Source organism: Jaculus jaculus, chromosome 14, assembly GCF_020740685.1.
Source record: "Jaculus jaculus isolate mJacJac1 chromosome 14, mJacJac1.mat.Y.cur, whole genome shotgun sequence".
Lineage (NCBI taxonomy): Eukaryota > Metazoa > Chordata > Mammalia > Rodentia > Dipodidae > Jaculus > Jaculus jaculus.
The window spans coordinates 70,040,980-70,066,765 of record NC_059115.1 but is presented as its reverse complement, the minus strand read 5'-3'; the positions used below and the strand labels follow the sequence as shown (position 1 = coordinate 70,066,765).

The following is a 25,786-nucleotide window of genomic DNA, read 5'->3' as shown; positions in this document are numbered from 1 at the left end:
TACCCCCATTTACCCCCAAGTCCAAAGGTTACAGGACTAATAGCTGCCTTGTGGTAATCAGGAAGAGCCAAGACGCTAGCGCTGGTGAAACATCTGGGACATATTTTACATACTTGCAACATATGCTTCAGGTTCAATTAAAGTGAGGCTTTGGCACATTTATTAATCTTTTTTACTTTTATCCTATAAGAGGACCCACTGACCTGACCCCACTGTTATGCCATAGGAGAAAACAGAGAAATAATGAGAGCTAGAGGTCAGTACCTGCTTGTATGGTGAGAAACACATTTGTTTTTTCATGAAATTCCATTACACATGACTCTATACACAAACTCTAAACACAGGAACCAATGAATTTTTTTTTTTTTTTAAGTAGGAAATTATCTGTCTCCCATTCAGACACACTTAGAGCCAAGACTTACAACACTTACTGCTGTGAGAACCAGTCAAAGGTCCAAAACTGGGAAGTGGGAACTTGAAGGATTCTTTCATATTTTCATTTCTTATGGTTAAAAGTTTATACTTCGAAACATTAACTCTACGAGATTTTAAAAGCTTTTTTTTTTTTTTTTTTTTACTACACTTGAGATTTGTCTTTTGGGTTCAGACATGATTTTCAGGTTATCTATTGCATTATAGTAAAAAAGAATAACCAAATACATACATATGTCAATACATGCACACACATTCAAGTAAAGGACCAGGGTTATGAAAAGCTCAGCTCGCAAAATTATCACAGGGAAAACTCATGGCCCATATCCGGGAAAAGGAATCCAGTTGAACTCAGACCGTAATTTCAGCACTCACATGCAGTCAACTTTGGTGACTAGATCTGAAACTATCTTAGAACTAGAGGGTCAGTGTCACACAGCAAACCACTTGATCACAACAGGTGTTGCAGAGGGAATAACTAAATGGGCCCACCTGGTTAACCACCTCAGGTGAGCGCAGGTGAGTTGTTCACCAGGTATGTCTATTTGTCTACTCTGCCTCACATTCTCTCTATTAAAAAAAAGGATGACTGTAAAAAACAAGATTAGAGGTATAGAACACCAGCAAACTGGCTAAAATATATATGGGTTGACTTCAAGCAGGGACACTGAAGTCGTAGACTTCACTGAGGGTTTCCATTTATTAACATTGCTGGGGAAAGGCCTGCTGCTAGGATGGATCTTTATGGTGGCTTTAATAATAAAGCAGCAACAAGCGAGGGGAAATGGCCATAAATGGATGGCAGCTCAGTGTTTATCAGCAGAGAAATGATGATTCCGAGCTGGCACGTTGAGTTAACATACAAGCTCTCTACAGCCCTGCAACTGACCTTAACAATAAATCATGTCACTTATTGCCAGAAGTGTATGCTCAGGTTATTTAACATTAAGAACAAGCACATATGTATTTATTCATTTTTTTTGGAGAAAGGTGATTTCCTTGGCTGATTTTTAATGCTTCTAATAATGATTGGATGATATACAGCAGGAGACTTTCATATAAAAGCCAGAGCAGTTTAGAGATGTTTGACATGACTTGAGAAAATAGAGAAGGCAGAAAGTATGTGTGTTTTTATTTTCCTTTAAGCATCAAACATTAAGAAAAAGAAAGATTATTGTGAGGCTGTCATTGTGATTTTTTTAAAAACATTTCTAATGCTTTCAACACAAATTCTTACAGTGAGATATAACTGTACATCTTACACTGTAATCAAAGGTCCAGGACATAAATTAAGACACAATGCTTTTCTTCCTTTAAGTCGGATTCTGGAAGCTAATATCTGGTTTTATATACCAAACAAATTGCAAATAATTCTGTCCTCCTCGTCTCCCCTTAGGACACCTTAGATTTTTGGTCTAGAAATGACCAGAGATCACAGTGTCACAGAATCACTATGCTGCTTGCCATAGAAAGCTATTCTGCCAATGCCAGCCACAGCTGCAGTGGTGCAAGGTCATGCTAAAATCTTCCCTCTAGTTGTCCCTTTTCCCCAGGGCACAACCAACTCAAACAGTCCCAGAAACTAGCTGCTATTTACTGTGGTCACCATCCTCAAGCCAACCAGAAATCAAAGTACGAGTCTCTGTGACAGATTTTGTTGAGGAAGGAGGCATGGGGCCATTCCAAATCTAGGCCAGGGTAGTAAACACAGGGTTCATTTAAATGTCCTTCAGATCATGTCACACGTATGTGCTGAGCAATCCTCTGAAAATTATAGATGACAATATCCATGTTCAACTCATGCAGGCTACTATTTTTTTTTCCACTCCTCTCTCCCCCAAAGCATAGATTGATTTGTAATACTCAAGATAGGACACATTTTTGCCCTTCAAAAACAGTTGTCACCGCTGTTATCTTCGCAAGAGCTATCAAGTTCCAGACAAGCTGAATTATTATTATTTTTTTGTTCCTGGCAGAAAAATATTTGACCCAGCTCTGGACAAAAGCAAGGAGAATTTATAGCTCTCTCTCCGTCTTTGCAACATGCGGTGGCATTGTTAGGATGATAAACAGCACTGCCCAATTTTCTGGACTCAAACACTTCAACTCCTTTTTTCACTGTCTGTGAAAACAGTGTCATGTCTACATTTCCCGTCCCCAGGTACCCAAGTGCTGGGAAAGATAATTACCTTGTCATCTTTGTCATCTTCTTCTTCCTCGTCCTCTAGCATGTCTTCCATGACCTGCAGACAGAAACAGAAGTCGCTTTCATGCTCTTAAAGACGAGAATTTTGTCCTGTCATTTTGAACCTTTTGCAGATGAAAACTTTATTAACATTTGAAACACATGCTCTGAGCACTGATGTTTGATCTAGGGATGAAGATTAGGAAAATACTCTGCCTTTAATTGATTAAAGGCAGGGAACTGAAGCCCAGTCAGGGGAATCCTGCTCACATGAAATGTTTTATGTCAAAGAATTTGAAATATGCATAAGGTAAACCAACAATTTGGGAGTTGCTTTAAATCAAGAAATTTCCTTTCGGCCTATTCTGCTGTCTATATTAATCAGGCATTTTAAACGTACAGCCAGATAACTAAGCATGAAACAACTCTGCTATTTCTAATTTACTTTTTGCCTAACTCTAAGATAAAAAAATTATCTCTGCTAATTGATTCATGCTGGTGGTCTATAGCATAAAACTAACAATGTCTTCTATGGCTAAAATTTAATTCTTATGTGTAAAATCAACTCTCTATGATCTCCGTCCTTCTTTCTGATTTTGTGGGTTACCTGAAACTCTCATGTTAATTCTTTGTAATTTTTTTCACAAGGACTACGAGGAAGAAGATTAGAAATGTATTTGATAATCAAATGAGATAATGTATGTATAACTCATATAGGTGAATATTCCTAATATTTTAGAATAGAAAAGTCATTTTTATTAACAGACTGCTTTTTTTCTTCCTTGGTCCACACAGGCATTGAAAATGGAACTTCATGAGACAGAAATGTGAGGCTAGGATGGGCTACATAGTGAATTTTACCAAGCTTGGATTACAGAGTAAGCCCTTGTTTCAAAAAAAAAAAAAAAAAGGAAAAAAAAAGAATTTTATTCACTAATGGTTTTATCCACAATAACATGCACACCTGCATTCTATGGAAACCAAAAATACAAAAATCCTCCAGGGCAGGGTTATTTTTCAGGTAAGTCTCAGCTGACTGTAATTATGACAGTCTATATAATTTCTAATTGTTTTGCTACTTTTAAAACCAGCCTGAATATCTGTCTCTACATAAACTCAAGAGATCCATGGTTATCAAAATTTTGAAATCTTTCCCTCAAAGCTCATAACTCTTGAAGATAGAGACACTTATGCCTGCTTTCATGTATGTGACTTTTTGGTACAAAAGAAATAGCTTGTGAGTGAAAATTTTAATAACCAAAACGGTTGTGCAACGAGCTGTATAAACTGAGGCAACATGTCAAGATTCTCCGTTGTCATTTTTTTTTTTCCCTCTGAGGTATTCTAAGAGTATTACATGATTTAAAAGAATATCCCAAACATAAATGTTCAGGTCTTGTGAACAAAGGCATAACCCAAAGCATGTGAAACCTGCAAGACGTAATACCCTACTTTACATCTTCTCTTAAATAGGACTTTGTGGTCTTTTACTTGGACATTCAGCACTCAAAGGAATCACATTACCACACTATGTTGTTTCCAATATGTGATGCAGATTTATGCCACTTTGGGGCCATGCATGCAACTCAAACCCAGTGAGACGGTTTCACCCTTTATACTCTCCCTTAACTATCATGAGCTGTCTGTAAGTGTTTATTTTAAACACGCTGCTCAACATGTATGGTACCAGGTGATGCAGGTGTATTCACTTTAGCCCTGCAAGGTAAGTAGGCACACTCAGGTAAGCCTTCCTGTTAACCATTAGTTTTCTCAAATTTGAAGTATCCATATCAAAATAGACCACAGCAATGACGATGTGTACTTGTGGTGATAGATGACAGGCCACTCCAAGCTGGACTAGTTGTGATGGAGATTTAAAAAGGGAACGAGGGGCTGGAGAGATGTCTTAGCAGTGAAGGTGCTTGTCTGCAAAGCCAAAGGACCCAGGGTTGATTCCCCAGGACCTACGTAAAGCCCGATGCACAAGGGGATGCACACATCTGGAGTTTGCTTGCAGTGGGTGGAGGCCCTGGTGCATCCATTCCCTCTCTCTCTCTCTCTCTCTCTCTCTCTCTCTACCTGAATATTTCTCTATCTCTTTCTCTCTCTTGCTGAAATAAATAAATACAAAAATAAAAAAGGGAAAGCAGTCACAGTACGCATTATGTTGCACCAGAAGAATGCATCATCTTTCATACCATTTTAGAAATGGTTTTATACTGATAACAAAATCACCTACACAAATTCAGATTTATATGAGGTATTTTTCCCTCTTTAGCTATAATTGCCCATGAAATATCATATCAAATATGTGAAAAATTAAATTGTATTATAGCTAGTCAATGTTCAAGGGCATCATAGGGCTGGAGTATCTCCCAAGAAGAATATGTATGTACATCCTTTCACAGTACTTAGCATCGTCCTGCACTTTCTATGAGGGAAAAGCGGGGTCAGATTGTGCCTAGAAGATTGGAAAATACACTGTTGTTCAAGAAACACTTGGTTGACTAGGCAAGTGCACCATCTTCCTACCCTTTTGCTTGCTTGTTTTTGTTTTATGAAGTCTTTTCACTGTGGCCCCTCTTGCCTCAGCCTCCCAAATGTTGATATTCTGAGTGTCCGCCACCACAAATTACTCTTCAAATCTCTGAACACCCTTTAGGAGAGTGCCCATCCTTTATTTCTCAAACCTGAGTTAGCTCACTTGAAAAGGTTTATATCCTAGCCCGTGGGGCAGACGAACGAAGTAATCCAAACGCATCCCTACAGTTGCATGGGAAAGGAACCCACAAATACTTGAACTTTAAGATCAGGGGATCACCACTGTCAAATTACCATCCAAAGTTCAAAAAAACATTTGAACCTTAAAACATAACAGTAGACTAATTTACACATTCCCCAAACCATCTGTGGATCACGTACTGCAGTGTGAGTCAAAGAGGTCTACAGAGTCAGGCTCCTTGTGCGCGGATCCTACGCTGTTCTTACTCCGCACAAGTGGGTCATTTGCTACGCGCAATTTCACCACAATGTGCAGCCACGACCCCCCAGCGCAAGCATTTGCTTCTATATTTGGCAGAAGAGTGTTGTGCTGGTGAGAGGCCTTTGCATTGAGAGCTAGCTAGTGTAGTGTTCTAGTGGGCACTTTCCAGCGCCTTTTTTTTTAAATGCAAGAGAGAGAGAGAGCAAGAGCTATGGGGAGAGAGAGAGGAGAGAGAGAGAGACAACTGGCAAGCCAGGGCCTCCAGCCACTGTAATCAAACTTCAGATGTGTGTGCCACCTTATGCACATGTGTGACCTTGTGTACTTGTGTGACCTTGTGCGCCTGGCTCACGTGGATCCTGGAGAGTTGAACATGGGTCCTTAGGCTTTTCAGGCAAGTGCCTTAACCACTAAGCCATCTCTCCAGCCCTCTGGTGCCTTTTAAACATCACATCACAAAATTTACACATTTTTTTTTACAACTATTTTTTTAATACTAATGGCTTCCTAATGATGTCTTCATGCCGTTCTGAAATGTACTCCACTTATTACATATTGAGGTAAAACTTAAGGATGTAGCCTTTGAAAATAGAGTCAATAGTAGCCCCTACCCTACACTGCTAATCAAGAAGCTCATGAGATAATATACGCAACGTGCTTACTACAGTTCTGTATCAAAATAAATTTTCAAAAATATTAGGTAGTAATAAAAACATTAACAGTATTTTTAATATTGATTTTTGGAAAACCAATTATGTCTTTTTGGATAAAATAATTTTATATTCTTTAAATATTTTATTTTTATTTATGAGAGAGATAGAGAAAGAATGGTCATGCCAGGACCTCCAGCCATTGCAAACGAACTCCAGACGCATGTGCCACCTTGTGCATCTGGGTAATGTGGGTCCTGGGGAACTGAACTGAGGCCCTTTGGTTTTTCAGGCAAATGCCTTAACTGCTAAGCCATCTCTCCAGCCCTAATTCTATGTTCTTAAAGACACAAGTTTTTGATTCATGTTTTCACTGCCATGAAGAAACATTGATTGAGGCACACATAGAGGTTTGGGTAAAGATCCTGAATGTGAACAGTGCTTTCACCACCGATCTTCAGGCCTTAGTGGTCTGGTGAAATGGGTGGCTTTGGGGGCATGCATGACTCATGAACTGAGCTGTGCTTAAGACATGACATGAGGTCCAGCCAAATGTAATGCACACAGAAATCGCAAACGGAGCTTTTAAAAACAAACTGTGTGTATCACTAAAGTGCATTTAATGACGGCACAAAATTGCAACCTTCCCAGAGAACTCCAACAACACCTGCTATTTAAAAAGAGAGGGCTGGAGTTTAACACTTAGCTCAGGAAAATAAATAAAGTACAGGAGAACTAGTCTCAAATTCCACCTCTTTCCTTTTTAAACAAAACAAAATAAGCACTATCTAGTTTTGTTTTCAAGTATCCAAAGTCCAGTTGTCCAGATATTTGTCAGCAATAATTTAAACACACACACACACACACACACACACACACACACACACACGATTTCCTTGGATGTGTGTGTGTGTGGGGGGAAGTGACAAAAAAATCCATTTGTTAGAACAGATACATTTACAAAGTTGCTCTTTTTTGTCTTTTTCTTAAGGGGGAATCTCTCAGATTGGCTTTAGGATTCTTTTTTTCCAAATTATGCTTTCTGATACCTTGCTTGAAAGCAAGCAGTATTAATCAAACAAAGGAAGGGCACTAGGGAAATCAGAAAGATGTAATGCAAGCAGTTAGAAGTGACATGACCTTCTGTAATGTCGCTCGTCACAGACTTATATGCCATACGCTGGAGGAAGGTCTTGAAAGAAACTGATTCTTGGTACTATTCCTTGAATGTAACACTAATAAAGATGACATTTTAAAAAACACCCATAGACAGCCCCAAACGAAGTGCAGCCAGCTACATGACAGCAAAGAAGCACACAACATTATTTCTAAAAGGATAATATTTCTCTTTCCATATTCAATATTTGTCGAACATTTGTCATTAGCATATAAAATGCGGCACGTGGCTGTACATTTTAAAAATCCCTTTACAAAATGGAACAAAGTTGCATCTATAGAATCTACATGCCTTAAATAGTTGGTGAGGAGTTCTTTTAATATTTTGAGACTCGTAATTGTAACCCAATACAATAGGATAGTTTGTAAATTAAGTGGAAATAAATTTTATTTGACTGAAAATGTTAATAATTCTGGCAATATGAATAAAATATAACATATTTAGAATTATTCTACCAGAACTGTATAAGGAAGGTGAACAGAAGGATACAATGAAAGGAAAAAATGGGAAATAATGAAAAAAAAATGCATCCACTGTTGATACCTTCACGGGATAATGGCTACTAATTATTGATTTTTAATACAAATTTAAGATGCATATTTAAATCCAAAGTAGCAGCTAGATGTTAAAATGTCCTTGAACAATTTTTTAAACACTTTATGTTTTGATTTTTCTCAGGAATGATGTCTTCCACTTATTAAAAATTCTTTAAATAAACAGAAAAGAACCAAAAGAGTCTTGGTGATACTAACCTTATTAGTATTAGGCACAATGAAACCAAATCCTCTCAAAACTCAATGTTGACCAAAATGGTTTCTTTTGTCTGCTCATTCCCCCACCCCCTTGGAAAATGATCTTAGAATTACTTTTTTTTTTGGCTATGTTCAGAAAGAATAGTTACACAACTCAAGTTGCCTAACTCAAACACACTACATAAAAAGCACATTTAAAGAAACCACTGCAGGCCATATGTACAACTGCAATGTTAAAATACTAAAGGAAGTAATCACAAAAGAAACTTCATATTTAATTTCATATTCTTGAATATCCAACATATACAGATGCTCTGTTCTGATACATCACAAACCATATGCCCACTTCTACCCCAGAGATGGAGGAATTGAAACAGTGGTATTCTTTAACATTGCCTGAAGTTAATTTATATCATCATATAAATGCATAAACCAAGCATGGCCTACATTTGTGTGTCAATTGATTTATTGCAGATGTAAGTACGATATGAAATTATGAAATGTCTATGGGTTGAGAAAATATATGTAACCACTTAAATGATTTGGGAGCATTTGTAAGTCCTTTAGGTCTGGCTGAAGGTTTTTGTCATCAATGAGATCATTATAGGTATGCTTGGACAGGCATTTTTATAACAGGCCTCCTGTTCCTCACAAGATTTTTTGAGAAGAAACTTGCAAAATGAATGTCATGATTAAACTGTGCATATAATTTATTCCCTATTTGTTAGAATAAAAAGACTCATAAACAGGTCTAAAATGTACTTTCACCCATATAACTGAAAGCCACTGAATTATGATGGCCTCCTAGTTTGATTCCCACTATTAAGCATTTGACCTTGAAGTATCTCAGCTACAGTAGTCATCAAGACAACTGAGCCCCTAGATGCAATAATAATTAGTGTGATAGGCTTGCCAGTGAAGCTGAATATATTGTGATACAAAAGAAGGCAGACTAAGAAGAAAAGCATTAGTGCTTATTGCTAAAAGACTTCCTGATTTTTACAGAGACACTCAAATACAATTATTTCTTTGAGCATGCATTTCCTTGGCTCATTCTGGGAAGTGCCATATTGTAATTTAGTCTGATTCTTAATAGAAAATGTGGCTTTAATGTGGCTATCAGATGACTTTTGATTCATGCCACTGAGCACAGTGCTGTATTCCGCGTCATCAGCGGCACCCTTATTTGCAGCCTAAGATGCTTCCCTGTGAGGTGCAGGGACAGTAAATGACGGCACTGGCTAAGAGGATGGGACGTTTTATTTCCTTACGTGTCAGCTTAATATGCAGAAACCCGTCCATTAAGAAAAGCTAGACAATAACTACCACGCGTTCTGTAATCAGCATAAGCATCTTAACCGCATTTCATTTCATATTCCCTTCTTAGTTTCTTATGTGTTTGTTCTTACACAAAGCACCGTGAACGGAAATCTAGGGTTTATTTGAACTATGTCTCCATCTAAAGGCGTCACAATGTATTGTACTTTTTTGTTTGAGGGAAAACTCCAGTGCTGGTCTCTTTAGGATATTGTATGTTAATCCAGCTGAACAGGGATAGTAGGTCAACTATTAACCTACAACATGCTTTTAAAAAAATAATGTTTTCTTGAAACTGTATTACTTGTCAGGTTAAAACCAAGTATGGAAAAGGCCCCAAAACAGAATTGTTTCATGTGTTTTGGAAAGAATATTAAAAAAAAAAAACAAAACTAGACTCAACACTACTGTTATATTTTTATAAAATTTAGTATTTCAAGGTAAAATAGTTTTGTTCATTAATAATACAGCGTAAATGAAGAGAAAGTTATTTCCTTAAGTCTTTATGCTGAAAGCCAATGCTCCATTCTAGAACTGCAACTTTGTAACAAAAAAGTCACAATTTCTGATCTTTCAAACTTAAAACAACCCGAGGAGGAAAAAACAACAACAACTTTTTTTTGAGCTGCCTAACGTAGGGTCCACATTATCTATTTAACATAGTTCCTCCAATGCAAGAAGAGGGCGCTGTCCTGACCATCTGCTCATAAAGGCCCCTTCTCTAGCTGCATCACACATACTTGGGAACATTAAAGCTGCAATCATCCAGTTCTTTTTGAGGTAAATGCATAGTTGAATGCATTGTATTAAGGTAAATACTACACTTTTGAAACTTTGAGGTTTTGTAAAGACTAGAACTTGTAAACAGTACATTTATTCTAGAGCTAATGTTGGTAACATTTTGGAATGATTGACTGTAGTTTTTTGTTAAAATATTGTTCTTAGCATATATTAATTATACATAATAATGGGTTTTGCTTTTCAAATTAGAAAGTCTATCTTAAAGCAATGTGGTGAGGGAAATGGAGGGAGAGAGTGAAATGGGATGTATATGTGTGAGGAAAATATTCTGACATTAATCTGAGCCTTATCTTTTTGTATTTTTCACCTAGGATGTTCAAAATACTGTACTCCATGTTAGCATATTTAACCTAAAAGTGAAGTATGTTGATGTAAAAAGATATCATAATTTCAATTCTTTGCTTATGTTGTGCTTCTATAAGCAATGATAAAATGTTTTTAATCTCTTTTTATAAAGAATAATATTCACAAGAGGATAGTGGACTTGAATGAACACTTGGCTTGGAAAGAATGTCTACGGTGAGTGGTGAAGTAACGCATTGAAACCCCTGGGTAAACAGAACATTCAGGAAACCTCGCATGATATCCCATCATGCTTATATCAAGAGCTTCCTGCAATAGAACACAACTCTTTCTATAGTCTTCCAAAAGCCTGTCTGGTCCACTTCACTTCTGCTTCATGTAGTGTACTGTGTGATTGCTAAATTAGTGCATAATGCATTTATAATATTTATTGTACCAACATTTAGTTAAGTAACCTTTACGTAAGATTTATGTTGATTTTTTTTTATTTCTCATTTAATGGCAAATTATGAAGAGCATGTTTCATAAAGATAATTCTCCATTTAAATTCAGCAGTCCATTAAATATTAAAATTATGTTTCTGATGCAATCGAGAACAAATTTGTCCAGCTTCAGTGATTATTTGCACTCATAAAAATTAGGCTTGATTAATAAAATTTAAATGCTTGATTAAGTTGACATTTTCATGTTCCATTTGATTTATTAAAATTAGTCCCTGTCTCCAGGCATGGTAAGCTCACAGAGGTTTACCTTTTCCTGTCTCTTGCCCGCTCCATTCTGAGTGAGGCTGCGAGGAGAGACAGTATGTGGTTTCTAGACCTGATGATGATCTCAGGGACATCTTGCCCTTTGTCCTCATGCACGGTAGAGATGCAGAGAGAATGTTCTCCATGGATCTATGGACATGACCCGCAATGGGACCTACATTTAGACTATTTCTGTAAAACTCCATTTCTGAGAAGCTTTCACCTGCTGATAGTTTCACTTGTGTGTGTGTGTGTGTGTGAGAGAGAGAGAGAGAGAGGAGAGAGAGAGAGAGAGAGAGAGAGAGAGAGAGAGAGACAGAGGGAGAGAGGGAGGGAGAGAGATGAGTGTATGGGCATGTACTTGCCATGACACGCTGTGAGGGTCAACCTTGGGGTGGTCTTCCTCATAGTCTACCTTTAGACATTTTCCCCTAATTGTTTGCCACTGCGAATGCCAGACTAGCTGGCCAGGGAACTTTGGGGTTCTCCTGACTCCACTCTCCTAAGCCATATGTGCTGCTGGCTTCAACATGGGTTCTGGGGATCCGAACGCTGGTTGTCAGACTTGCACAGCAAATATTGTTGACAACCGAGTTATCCTCCCCGGCCCTGTGGATGGTTTCTTGGCTCCATTTCCTTCACTTGCTTTTTTTATTGATATCATAATGGATTTTTGCTTTCATGATCCTTCTATGTACATAACAGTAGTATGGATAATATAGTCTTTGTCTGTATACACTCAACTGCAGAATAACCAATGGTTGTGGAAAATACTTCTTACTTTATTTATTTGTTTTTTTTTTTTTTTCAAGATAGGATCTCATTCTAGCCCAAGCTGACCTGGAATTCACTAAGTAGTCCCAGGCTAGCCTTGAACTCACAACAATCCTTCTATCTCAGGCTCCAAAGTGCTGGGATTAAAGGTGTGTGCCACCACACCTGGTTTGTTTTTTTTTAGGCAGGACCTTGCTATGTAGTCCTGGTAGACCTGGAACTATGTAGCCCAGGCTGGCCATGAACCAGAGGCAATCCTGTCTCAGTTCTGAGATTATGGGTGAATAGCACAAGCTTGAAGAAAGTCATTCTTTTATTTTTGTTTATTTTTATTTATTTATTTGAGAGCGACAGACAGAGAGAAAGAGGGGGGAAGAGAGAGAGAGAGGGAGAGAGAATGGGTGCACCAGGGTCTCTAGCCACTGCAAATGAACTCCAGACGTGTGCGTCCCCTTGTGCATCTGGCTAATGTGGGTCCTGGGGAATTGAGCCTCGAACCAGGGTCCTTAGGCTTCACAGGCAAGGGCTTAACCGCTAAGCCATCTCTCCAGCCTGTCATTCTTTTTAATAGACAAACTTAGAAGATAACACTTCACAGGAGGCAGTGACTTATGTGACATCTTGCCAGTCCTCCGGGATTGTACACAGTAAGATGCTGGTTGTTGTTTATTGAGCACTTACTAGACAATTGATACATTGTATTGTCTTTAAAAAATACTTATTTATTTATAAGGGAGAGAGAGAGAGAGAGAGAATAAATGAATGTGGGTGCATTGTCTTTTAAGTCCCCCAGATGAATATACCAAAGTAGCATTTATCTTCTTGTGAGACAAGAGACCTGACCAGAAACAGCTCGGGGAAGGAAACAGTTCATTTTAGCTTATTATACAGCTTGGTGGAAAATTCAATATGGCAGGGAAGCATGTCAAAAGCAAACAGACAGCGGGCGTCAAAGCTCCACAGCAACTCCTGGCCCTGGCAAGGAGCACTACAGAACCCTGAGGCCCACCCCCCAAGACAGACCTTCTCCAAGAAAGCTTTACCTCCCAAAGGCTCCACCGGGTGATGACCGAGCGTCATCTGAAACGCCTAAGGTTGTGGGTCCACTTTACATCTGAACCAGCACATTCACCCAACACTTAACAAGTACAAGACTCAAGGCTGTTGGACTCCTAATGATAGTTCTGATCTATAAACACTTTCTACAAGCTGATAGATGTATCATTTCCTTCTTTTTATTTATTTATTTATTTGTTTGCTTTTTTGAGGTAGGCTCTCACTCTAGCTCAGGCTGACCTGGAATTCACTCTGTAGTCTCAGGGTGGCCTTGAACTAACAGTGATCCTCTTACCTCTGCCTCCCAAGTGCTGGCATTAAAGGTGTATGCCACCATGCTGGGCTTCTTTTAATTTTTTTTTGGTTTTATTTATTTATTTATTTAAGAGTGACAGACAGAGAGAGAAAGAGGCAGAAAGAGAGAGAGAGAGAGAAAGGGAGGGAGAATGGGCATGCCAGGGTCTCCAGCCTCTGCAAATGAACTCCAGATGCATGTGCCCCCTTGTGCATCTGGCTAACATGGGTCCTGGGGAATCGAGCCTTGAACCAGGGTCCTTAGGTTTCACAGGCAAGCGCTTAACCGCTAAGCCATCTCTCCAGCACTTCTTTTAATTTTTTAATGGAGGTCTTAACTATTTTTTTTGTCACCTCTCTGAAGTAGAGATAAGAACTGTCCACATGGGGCATGAAGGCCCAGGTTAGCAACATGAACTCGTCATGGATCATGAATTAACAGCTGCCCAGAAGATGTTGCTGTTGGCCCTTCATTGTATCTTCCCCATTTTTCTAGTAGTTTGGCTGCTTATGAAAAGGATAGGGCAAAATAATCCAGAGAGAATTTGAGCAGGTCAATATAAGTAGGAAAACACACCTGTCCTGACACCTGAGACCAAACTAATAGGTATCCTTCCCTTCTCCTCTCTGATGTCTCAGTCCTCAATGAGAAATAAGACAGAACTACAGGGCACATCTTTTAGAACAGAGGTTATAAAATCATCTGGTTGCTTTGAGCAAAGACATTTGACTTGGGCACTCTGAAGAACCATCAAGATGGTGCAGTCATTGGGCCCATAGGAGGTTTTGAGGGGACTGACATTGTAATGACTATCTGGGAGTTGTGGAGGTTAATTGGTTCAAGAGAAAAATCAGCTATTTATGGGAGAATATCTTCAGGATTCTTCAGTGGCCAAGATAATTCATTTGATAAAAAAAAAAAAAAAAGGAGAGGCTTAGTGGGTAAGGCACTTGTTTGCAAAGCCTAAGGACCCAGGTTTGATCCCCTAGTACCCATGTAAGCCAGATGTAACAGGTGGCATGTGTGTCTCATTAGCCAGATGCACAAGGGGGCGCATACATCTCGAGTTTGTTTGCCATGGCTAGAGGCCCTGGTGTGCCCATTCTCTCTCAAATTAATTATTTAATTAATTTTAAAAGGAGTGAGCCTTCCAGAAAAACTCTTAAGAAGTAAGAGTAGTTCTTTGCATTGCTATATTCTCATATGCATCTTGGGAGAATCTGAGTGTAGTGGGAAGAGTTCTGAAAAGTAGGGCTCAAATAGGAGAGAAACTGTAAGCAGTTTCTCAGGCAACTACACTAACTTTAAACTCTAAGTCTCTCTTGCGAGTCCTGATAAATTCTAAAGCCAGAATTGTGCCTTCCAATGAGGAGATCTTTAGAAAATTGGCTGTTAAAAATAGAAGTATTTCCCTTACATGTTTTTTTTTTCTGTATGATCTAACATGTCACGTACAAGTAGCACCCATCTTCTACCATCCTACAATTTTATCCTTCTAATTTTAAGTTTAGCAGCAGTTTGAGAACAGAGTCAAAAGATAGCCTCTAAACTCCAGAAGTATTAAAGGTAAACATGGCATTACTAAGCGAGAGAGAAGACTGAGCAGTGGGGCAGGAGTTGTGGTGATGTAGAGAGTTTTAGCCCTCCCCCACTTTTTTGGGGGGTGGGGGAGGATTTCAAGGTAGGGTCTCACTCTAGCCCAGGCTGACCTGGAATTCACTATGGAGTCTCAGGGTGGCCTCGAACTCACGGCAATCCTCCTACCTCTGCCTCCCGGGTGCTGGGATTAAAGGCGTGCGCCACCACGCCCGGCAGCCCTCCCTTTCTTTACATGTGATGCACATGCGCATCTATTCCAGGTGAGTTGTGCTTTGACTAAATGTTCTGCTTACTACATACAGACCTCTATCTCTGTTCCTAATATAGTCGAGTATTTAATTTGGTTGTTTTTTCTCTTCACTAAGTCACAAGCTGTCCTGGGAAGGGAGCTCGCTTCAACTACTAGGACTGTAATTCTTCTAAATGTTTGATTTTTTTTTTTTTGACTAGAAATAAATCAATAGAAATTGGACAATTTTTGACTGGGAAGGAAAGATTAAACTAAAATTTCTTCTCTCATCAAAAATTTTTGTTTTGAGATAAAATTGTGTTATGCATCTAGGTTGACCCTGAACTCATGATATAGCAGCCTCCTGAGTGCTAGGGTCATAGGTGTGTGTCACCAAGCCTGATGCCATCAAATTGAAAAAAAAAAATTTATTTATTTGTTTATTTGACAGAGAAAGAGGGAAAGAGAGAATGGGCACGCCAGGGCCTCCAGCCACTGCAAATGAACTCCAGATGTATGCGCCCCCTTGTGCATCTGGCTAACGTGGGTTCTGGGGAATCAAACCTGGGTCCTTTGGCTTTTCAGGCAAATGCCTTAACTGCTAAGCCATCCCTCCAGCCTCATCAAATATTTTTTGAGTAATTATCATTGCATTGTACCTGAGAGATCTTGCTCTGTGCTTGAATTAGATACAATAATCACAGGCTATGGATCCACAATAATCCTGATCCCACGTAAGCCAGACGCACAAAGGTGAGGCAAGCACAAGGTCGCACATGCCCACTAGGTGGGGCAAGTGTCTGGGGTTTGATTTGCCCTGACATGCCAATTCTCTCTTCTCTCTCTCTCTCTGTCTCTCACTCTATAAAAAACAATTGCCAGCTGGGCATGGTGGCACATGCCTTTAATTCTAGCACTCGGGAGGCAGAGATAGGAAGATTGCTGTGAGTTCAAGGCCACTCTGAGACTCCATAGTGAATTCTAGGTCAGCCTGGGCTAGAGCGAGACACTATGTCAGCCACCTCCAAAAAAAAAAAAAAAAAAAAAAAAATTGCCAGATAACCATAGAATATTCAGTTAAGTTGGGATTTCAAATACATAGTGGATATATTTAATGTAAGTAGTTTGTAACTTAACTGGCCATGTTTTTATTTGCTAAATATGAGGTCATAAGTTGGGGTTGAATTCATTAAGTCTCAATGACAAGGGAATTTGCATGGTAGAAGGCCTAGTCATGTTCTGAAAAGAAGGGAATGTTAGGGCCGGGTGTGGCGGCGCACGCCTTTAATCCCAGCACTTGTAAGGCAGAGGTAGGAGGATCACCGTGAGTTCGAGGCCACCCTGAAACTTCATAGTGAATTCCAGGTCAGCGTGAGCTAGAGTGAGACCCTACCTCGAAAAACAAAACAAAACAAAAGAAGGGAATGATAATTTGATGGTGAGGGTAGAAGAGGGTTGACATGTGTGGAGAAAATGTGGAACTCCTGCTGGTCCATATTCAGGTCCTGAGGTGGTGATGGTTTTGGGATTCCACTGTGTATCATGAGTGACTAGCAAGCAAGTCTAAGCAGTTCCTGAACATTCTAAGGGGAGCCCTGGGGAACTCCGTTTTCTACCGACATCGAATTGCTTTCAACTTCGTTACGTTAGCAATTGCATTGGAAAACAAAAGGTCTGGTCTAGTTCTTTTCACGGTCTCCTTAGATCTTTGCAAGCTGGTGACCTTCTGAAAAATAGTGAAAAAAAAAAAAGTTGAGAAAACTGTGGTTGGAATAAGCATGAGGAAGAAAAGAGAGACGATCCATTTTTAGATGTGTTTACAGGCTGTGTGACTCAGTGCTGCTTCTGCTAAGGGCACCGAGGATGTGATCTTTTCTGCTTCCGAGAAGCAAACCCGGGAGACTTGTGTCTGTGTCCTCTCGATGAGAGATAAAAAAAAAAAAAACCCTTTCTGAAGTGGAGAGAGTCTAACTTTACCTTCAAAATGCTTTGGCTGATGGAGTCCTTTCCTCTCTCAGCTTGGTGCTGGCCAGACTCTTTAAACTCTCCCAGGACTAACCCCCTTGCTCACTGCTCCCTCCATATGTCCCACACATACATCCCGAGTATTTCACCATGGACTAGTTCATAACAAAGAGCACTAGCTAACAAAAACCAAAACAAAACAAAAAAAGTGTAACAGGAATGCAGACTAAATACCAAATGCTCCTTTGGTAGTCTCTCCCAAATTTTCCAACACCATTACGGTTGCGTGGAATTTTTTTTTCCCCCTTATAAGCTTTGTCCATAGAGATAAGTGCTTGGATCTTAATTGGATCAGAGCCAATAAGGAAAATATTTGGCTCTATTCTAGAAGGGAAAAGAAGAATGTAATGTCTTGTCATTAGGAAGAGCTAACTGAACATTCCAGTGTTTACTAATGTATCTTCACAAGGCAGAGTTTGTCTCAATTTGTGTCATCATCATGCCATGAGTCAGTGAGTGATTTCATTGATCGGCCCCACTCAGTCTTTCTCATGCCACCATTGATTAGCAGCTGAGGTTGCTGTGTAGGAGGCATATCATGACAGTAGGGATGAATGTTCTTTTAAACTGTAATTAAAAAATCCTACTTGAGGGCTGGAGAAATGGCTCAGCAGTTAAGTGCTTGCCTGTGAAGCCTAAGGGCCCCAGTTTGAGGCTTGATTCCCCAGGACCCATGTTAGCCAGATGCACAAGTGGGCACACATGTCTGGAGTTCGTTTGCAGTGGCTGGAAGCCCTGGCATGCCCATTCTCTCTCTCTGTGTAGCTCTCAAATAAATAAATAAAATAAAAAAATTTTTTTAAATCCTACTTGAAGAATTTCTAGATATCAAAGAGATGCAAAGACTTTCTCCACATCCATGGAGGGACCTCAGCTTTGACTGACTCCTCCTGTGCTCACCTGGATGAAGGGGAAGCTATTTTTCCAGGTTAAAAATGCTGTCAAAATTAATGGGAGCACCTAGCCAGAGCAGCTGGCCAGTATGGTCTCTTGAGCAATAAGCATATAAGAAAATTCTTTCCTGTTGTGGTATTAATGTCAACTATCAATCCCCCCATGTTTAAGACAGAGTTTTCATCCATGCACTTCCATCTTTCACTGTGTTTATATTCTGTTGTCTTTGAAGTTCTTATGTCATAGAACTATTAGTTCCTTTCCTCTCTTTTCTACACAGACCTGAAGGCAAATTTGGTTTGTTATTCTTTTATACTTTTCATCCTAATTAAATTTTCTCAGCTAAATATACAGATTGTTTTCTCCTCTCCTCTCCTCTCCTCTCCTCACCTCTTTTCTCTTCCTTTCCCTTTTCCTCTCCTCTCCTCCTCTTTCCACTCTTCTCCTCTCCTCTTTCTCCTTTCCCCTCCCCTCCCCTCCCTTCTCCTCCCCTCCTCTCAACTCCTCTCCTAAACAAAGTTTCCTAGTTTAGAGTCAGACAACAGTATGATGCTTTTACCTCAGAGATCCTGTGTAGTTTTCACAGATTCTGAAAGCTTCTGTAGAGTCTCAGGCTTGCCAATACAAGCTCAGCTCACAACACTGTGGTCCCAGGTACATGCACCATGCACAAGAGGCATTTAGTCACACCATAGTAACCCCTATAAGTACTTTTAATTTGCTTATGTGTGAACACACACTCACATATCCACACACATAATATGTAACCAGCAAAGTATAATCCAGGTTTCTTTTCAAAAGGAGCGACCAGTTAAAATGCACAGCTGGGTATGCCAGAAAACACATAATTAGACAAATTGGATTTAAGAGTTACGTAAGGTCTCAACTGAGCCAGTGAATGAGAAGCTGAATGAAACACTGTGATTGCTGCTCTGGTGCAGGGAAAGAACAGAATATGTGGATATGTGTGTTTTGGGCAAATAAAAGGCAATTACTGGGCGTTAAGGAGTGTAGTTGGCATTCCATGGGAGCAAAACTATAGAATGTCTCACAGTGGGATATGCTGGGGATAAAATGTTGTCCAGGGCTAAAAGGCAAACTCTGTTGGAAGAGATGTGCTTGAAAAAAAAATGTGGCAAATTCTATTTTAGAGTTGTATTTTGTAAAAGGAAAAGGGCAGTTCAAAAATTATGTTATATAATTTTAATTATATGTTACATAAAATTTTCTACAGGCTTATAAAAAGTCTTATGGTATTTTAAGTATCAAGAATATACTATATGTTATTATTTCCCCTCTAAAGTGCTCTTTTCTTCCTTCCTTCCTTCCTTCCTTCCTTCCTTCCTTCCTTCCTTCCTTCCTTCCTTCCTTCCCTTCCCTTCCCTTCCCTTCCCTTCCCTTCCCTTCCCTTCCCTTCCCTTCCCTTCCCTTCCCTTCCCTTCCCTTCCCTTCCCTTCCCTTCCCTTCCCTTCCCTTCCCTTCCCTTCCCTTCCCTTTTTTCTTTTCTTTTCTTTTCTTTTCTTTTCTTTTCTTTTCTTTTCTTTTCTTTTCTTTTCTTTTCTTTTCTTTGTTTTTTGATTTTTGGGTTTTTCGAGGTAGGGTCTCACTCTAGCTCAGGCTGACCTGGAACTCACTATGGAGTCTCAGGGTGGCCTCGAACTCATGGTGATCCTTCTACCTCTGCCTCCTGAGTGCTGGGATTAAAGGCGTGTGCCACCACGCCCGGCTTAAAGTGATCTTTTCTAGGCAAGGCAGGTACATTATGAGAAAGGTAACAGGCAAAGTCTACAGTTTCAGAATTTTTCACTAAGAATTCTCAAACCAATGACTACATATTGAAGATAAGCCCCCCCCCACAGAATACAAAGCTAAAACTAAACCACTACCTTTTCCTACTTGCACATTATCCTGTTTGCAAATTTGTCTCAAGGCAACTGACTGAAAATTAGATATTCTTCTCTTGACAATCTCCCTCAAATAAATGGGACCAAAAAAAAAAAAAAAAGGAATTGTCTAAGAGGATCTTATTTTCTTAAAGAACATATTCTGGACTAATTGACAAAAATACCTATTCTTCCCCATGACACTTAAGCTTATAGCATGTGGAGATTGTCTCTCCATGTTGCCATAAATATATATCCACAAACTCTTCACCAGTAATAATTTCTTGTCTGTTATGTTGCCTCACCATTAAAATCTCTATGAGCAACCTCATATTTGCTTTGGTATAATGTGCAAAGATGTTAGAAACATCTCCAATTTGCAAGGCACATGCCAGAGACAGTGGCAAATACAAAGCTGAACAAAAAGTCTGTTCCCTCAACATTATCTAGCGAGATAATTACATGCATATTGGGGAGTTAACAATTCTGCCACACATGGGGTATTTGTGCATTGGGACTTATCTTTTATATTAATCATAAAGAGAATTATTTTGAAGAAATATGGTTTGCTCATGTTGCCACCTGAAATAAACATTGCTTCAAAGGAAGTCACAGGTAAGTCTGTGCTTGTATTATGATATTTAGCATCAGGCTGAGTTATGTATAATATTTTAAGAGATTAAGATATGACTTAATTGGTGAGCTGAGTGCCTGTCTAGTATCATATTTTAAACTAAAGATCAAATACCTTTGCATTATTTTGAGGATAATACTACAGTCTTGATTACCAAGCAAATGGTTAATTACAAAGAAAAATGTACTCTGATGACAACATATAGCTACCAAGTAGATTCTCAGGTTTTATAATCTTGTTTTCTAAAGCTGTTTCTCAATTTACCCAATTGCAACTGTCACATTTGGAGAAGACCGCCCTGATTCACTTATGGGTGTGTGGGGGGGGGGCACTTACTTGGGTGAATCAAGCGAAACAATCCACGAGGAACAAAACGGGTGGAAGGAGGAAAGTGACTCTAGTGAGGCAAGCTTCTGCCTTTTAACGAGAAACTCTTTTTCTTAAAAAATACTTTCATTGGGCTGGAGAGATGGCTTAGCAGTCAACGTACTTGCCTACAAAGCCTAAGGACCCAGGTTTGATTCCCCAGTACCCACGTAAGCAAGATGCCCAAGGTGGCGCATGTATTGACAGTGGCTGGACGCCCTGGCGTGCCCATTCTCTCCCTCCTTCTATCTGCATTTTCCTATCAAATCAATAAAAGATTTAAAAAAATACTTTTACTCATGAGAGAGAGAGGAGAGAGAGAACATGAACAATATGGGCATGCCAGGGCCTCTGGCCACTACAAAGAAACTCCAGACACAGGCACAATTTGGTACATCTGGCTTTATATACGTACTGGAGAATTGAACTCCGGCAAGGCCATAAGGCTTTGCATGCAAGCACCTTGAACTGCTGAGCCATCTTCCCAGCCCCACGTAAAATGCTCTTGAGAAGAGGAGAGAAGGTTGTTTCACAGTTCCAAAATGTTCCAAACATGCCAAGGGAGGCGTGTGGATTGAGTGTAACCTTGCCTAGGATACTTGAAAATTCTTTGTTTAGATCAGCAACTCCCTGTCCTCCTGACACAGCCACATCCTGGCCTTTTCTCAGTGAAGGTGAGCTGAACTAAGGTACTTTAATACACTTTTTCAGACCAACAGCTCTCAAGTCTTTCTTTCAATCATAGTCCACAGATAACGGTGTTAAGTACAATACCTTAACTTAGTTTAGCCATTAATAATTTTGTAAAGTTATATCTTAAGTAAGAATTCATTAGAGAGAGAAAAAAAAATAGAATTAAAGAAACAACACTTTGAAACTGCCATTTTGTTTTAAATATCAGGGCCCGCTCTTTGATGTGTTCCCTGCTTCAGTTTCGACCAAGATTCGTAATGTCAGAAAGATGCATGTTGTCTATTGTGTTAAGAACAAAGAGTTCCTTGATTTGGTTTGACAAAACTTTCCTCCAAACTTGAGTATTTATAGACATGGTTTCTGGGTTGTAAAAACCAAATTCAATGTTGATCTTGTCAGAGGGACCAGGAATGTGAACAAAAAGACAGAAGTAAGAAAGTAGAGACTTACTGTATCACGTTGCCTGTTATCTTTCCCTGATATTATCAAGAAGTACTGCCATGTCAATAGTAACAACAAAACCAGTGGTATCATGTAGAGTTCAAAGTTCCAGACAACAAAGAGGAAGAGCTGGAGGAGAGAGAGAAGAGAAAAGGAGGTGAGTCAACTCTGAATTTCATTAGGTGGGCTCTTATTCATACTGCGCTTCAAAACCCACAGAAGTAAATGCTTCTGAGAGGAAGATGTGTCTTGAAAACAAAGCCTTAAGAACTTGTTAGGCATTTTTTTTTTTTCCTGAAAGTACAACTGACCCCTGGAAAGTCAGTGTTAAGATTTTTACTTTGTTTAATTTCTATGAAGAAAATCCTGATATCATTACATTGTCAAAGAGGCAATTTTAATTTTTCTCCTCCAGTGAAATTATTGTTAGGTGAGACAAAATAAAGTAAAATAATGAAAGGCAGCTAAATGAGCTTCACTTCATTGTTGCAAGCGCTTGGTCTGTCGGCCTTAAGGACAAAGAATGAATTGACTATTTAACACCAGGGACATGCTTGTTAAAACTCTCACTTGGAAAACACAATGTAAGAAGTATAATAGGCAGATGAAAATACCACATCTACACCAGAGAGCCCCAAAGATTTCACATCATGACAAAAAAAAAAAAAAAAGACACTGCTTCTAACAAATGTTAAAAAAATAAAGTTGTTTTACCATTTCTTATTACAGAGAAACCAAACAGATATTAAATGAAAAATAAAGAGTAATTTTGTCAAAGGAAAAAATTTAATGCCTGTTTCTATTAGGTTTTAACACCACCTATTTCTCTAAGTAAACTATTTTTAATTGCAAGATAAATGTCAGACTAAGAACTCAACTCGGGGTGGCAGATGGAACCATTCTAAGAGCATTTACATTGTAAAACAACAGTATTTGAGACATAAAGTATGACTCACCCACCCCCTCACCAGACTTGAGCTTCTGGACAGATCATCGAAATGATCTAAATCCCCTGGGTCTGTGGCTCCTCTTGGCAAGCCAAGGTAAAGCTAGAGCATTAAGAGCTGGGTTCCCACTGATTCTGATGCCAAAGGCTCCTGTAACCTTTCTGCAACTTCCAGACCCTCTTTCATTTCTTCCTCAGGAAAAAAAGGGGTTGTCCCCATTTTTTGAAGTATCACTTCATCGTTGGGAAAAACAGGTAAAATGTGTGTTAAGGATATAACACATTATTTGGAACCTGCCTGGTAAGTGGGTAAAAACAAAACAATAAAACAAATACAAAGCCAACTGTTGTGTCCCTTCTAGTGCTGTTCAGAAAGTTAACTAAGTACTGACTAGGCTCTTCAGATTCTAGTAAGTACCGAGCTCTGGAGTGTTGTCTGCCTGCTAAAATTTAGATGGAGAGCAGAATAACTGGGAACTTCAGTTGTTTGGTCAGGTAACGACCACATCTTGCATTTCACACGGGTTAGGAGAGTTAAGAGCAGACTTCCTCAAGCATCTGGTCAATTTGCAGCCTTTGTAGGAAATTCATCCGGCCTGGGGCTTTTTCAACTGGCAGAGAACATGAAACTGTGGAGGGGCGGAGGGAATGCCTGCCAAGTCAAGGTATAGACCTTATGAATTTCTGTTACTTTGTCTATTTGTTTTCATATCTGAATAGAGGCTTATAAACCCAGTCTTCTCTAATATCCCTTCTCTAGTATTGAAAATGATTTCATGACATTACTGTATAGTTTTGGAACATGAAAAACTAAAACTTGGCAGGTGTGGTGGTGCACGCCTTTAATCCCAGCACTTGGAAGGCAGAGGTAGGAGGATCGCTGTGAGTTCGAGGCCATCCTGAGACTACAAAGTGAATTCCAGGTCAGCCTGGGCTACAGTGAAACCCTACCTGGGTGGGGGGGGGGGAACTAAAACTTGTGTAATTTATTTCATTCCTAATATTCATAAAGCAAACAGGCTCTAAAACCATAAATAATTGGTAACCTAAGAAACAAACTGTATAGAATTCTATGGCAACCATAGATTCAAGCAAAAAAAAAAAAAAAAAAATCCAAATATTGCCATGCATGAAATGTGAGTCATATCTCTTCTTCTTCCACCAGAAAAGTAGAAAATTTGTAGAAAAATAAATATTTCCATTTAATTCTGGATGATGGCTTTTATAAAGAATTTCTTTTCTCAGGAAATTAAATGAGGTAAATTTGTTATACAATCACATGTAAAAAGACCAGTTATTTTTCATGACAGTCCATATTAATTGCTTATACATTTATTTGTAGTAGGTGATCACTAGAATGCAAGTTCCTTTGGAAAGTATGCTCCAAAAGCAGGAGACCTTTGATTTTTTTTTTTCACTGTGTTATAGTCAGAGCTTGGAACAGCCTTTGGGGTATAGTACATGCTCAACAAGTAAACATTCATTGTTTATTAAGGTAAAGGGACACTAGATTCTCACATTATTAAACAGAAGTTTATTTAATTATGCTACGAGCAAGTCCTACAGAACCACTGCAAACATACAACTGAAAAAATACACACAACAACCAGTCAATTTAAACATCCACTTGGTTTTCTTTTTTTTGTTTTTGTTTTTGTTTTTTGTTTTCTGAGGTAGGGTCTTGCTCTAGCCCAGGCTGACCTGGAATTCACTCTGTAGTCTCAGGGTGGCCTGAACTCAAGGCGATCCTCCTACCTCTGCCTCCCGAGTGCTAGGATTAAAGGTGTGAGCCACTTGGGGACCAGAGGGATGGCTTTGCAGTTAAGGCACTTGCCTGTAAAGCCAAAGGACCCAGGCTCAATTCTCCAGGACCCACGTAAGCCAGATTCACAGGGTGGCACATGTGTTTGGAGTTTGTTTGCAGTGGCTAGGGGCCTTAGTGCTCCAATTCTCTCTTTCTAGTGAGTGAATTAAAAAGTTAAAAAAGAAAAATCTACTTACAATTATAAGCTGGGTGCTAGTAGCAAATTTCTCTGTATGGTAAATAAGTCTACCTTTGTATTTCTTATTTTAATTTATTTTTATTTGTGACAGAGAAAGAAGGAGAAAGAGAGAATGGGCACACCAGGGCCTCTAGCCACTGCAAGCACACTCCTCCAGACACCTGAACCATCTTGTCTGTCTGGCTAACATGGGTTCTAGAGAACAGCACATGGGTCCTTAGGCTTCACAGGCAAGAGCCTTAACCACTGAGCCATCTCTCCAGCCTCCTACCTTAGCATTTTTTCCAGATAAGATCCTCTTTCCCCACTGGCTATGCTGTCAGGGACTGTTTTGTGTATCATGAACTGATCTCATCCTTCTATCTGGACCTTTTCTAAGGTCATTCATTCACTGTGCTTTGCCCTCATGGGTGGGACAACTGTAACCGTTCTTTTTTTTTATTTTTTTAAAAAATTCTTTTAAATTTTAATTGCTTTTTTTTTTTTAAGGTAGGGTCTCACTGTAGCTCAGGCTGATCTGGAATTCACTGTGTAGTCTCAGGGTGGTCTCAAACTCACAGCGATCCTCCTACCTCTGCCTCCCACATGCTGGGATTAAACGC

At 39.3% G+C, this 25,786-nt stretch overlaps 1 protein-coding gene across 9 annotated transcripts in view; it reads right to left on the bottom strand.

Moving 5' to 3' along the window:
• Mctp1 (multiple C2 and transmembrane domain containing 1) overlaps positions 1 to 25,786 on the bottom strand; it is a 427,275-nt gene that overhangs the window by 75,305 nt on the left and 326,184 nt on the right. For 6 of the 9 annotated variants that reach the window (XM_045134043.1, XM_045134044.1, XM_045134041.1 and 3 more), the window contains 2 exons: positions 22,245 to 22,364; positions 2,622 to 2,675 (listed from right to left, as the gene is read on the bottom strand). In XM_045134043.1, coding sequence (XP_044989978.1) covers positions 2,622 to 2,675; positions 22,245 to 22,364 — 174 coding nt within the window. The remainder of the gene's footprint in view (positions 1 to 2,621; positions 2,676 to 22,244; positions 22,365 to 25,786) is intronic. The other 3 variants (XM_045134045.1, XM_045134048.1, XM_045134049.1) reach the window with 1 other exon arrangement.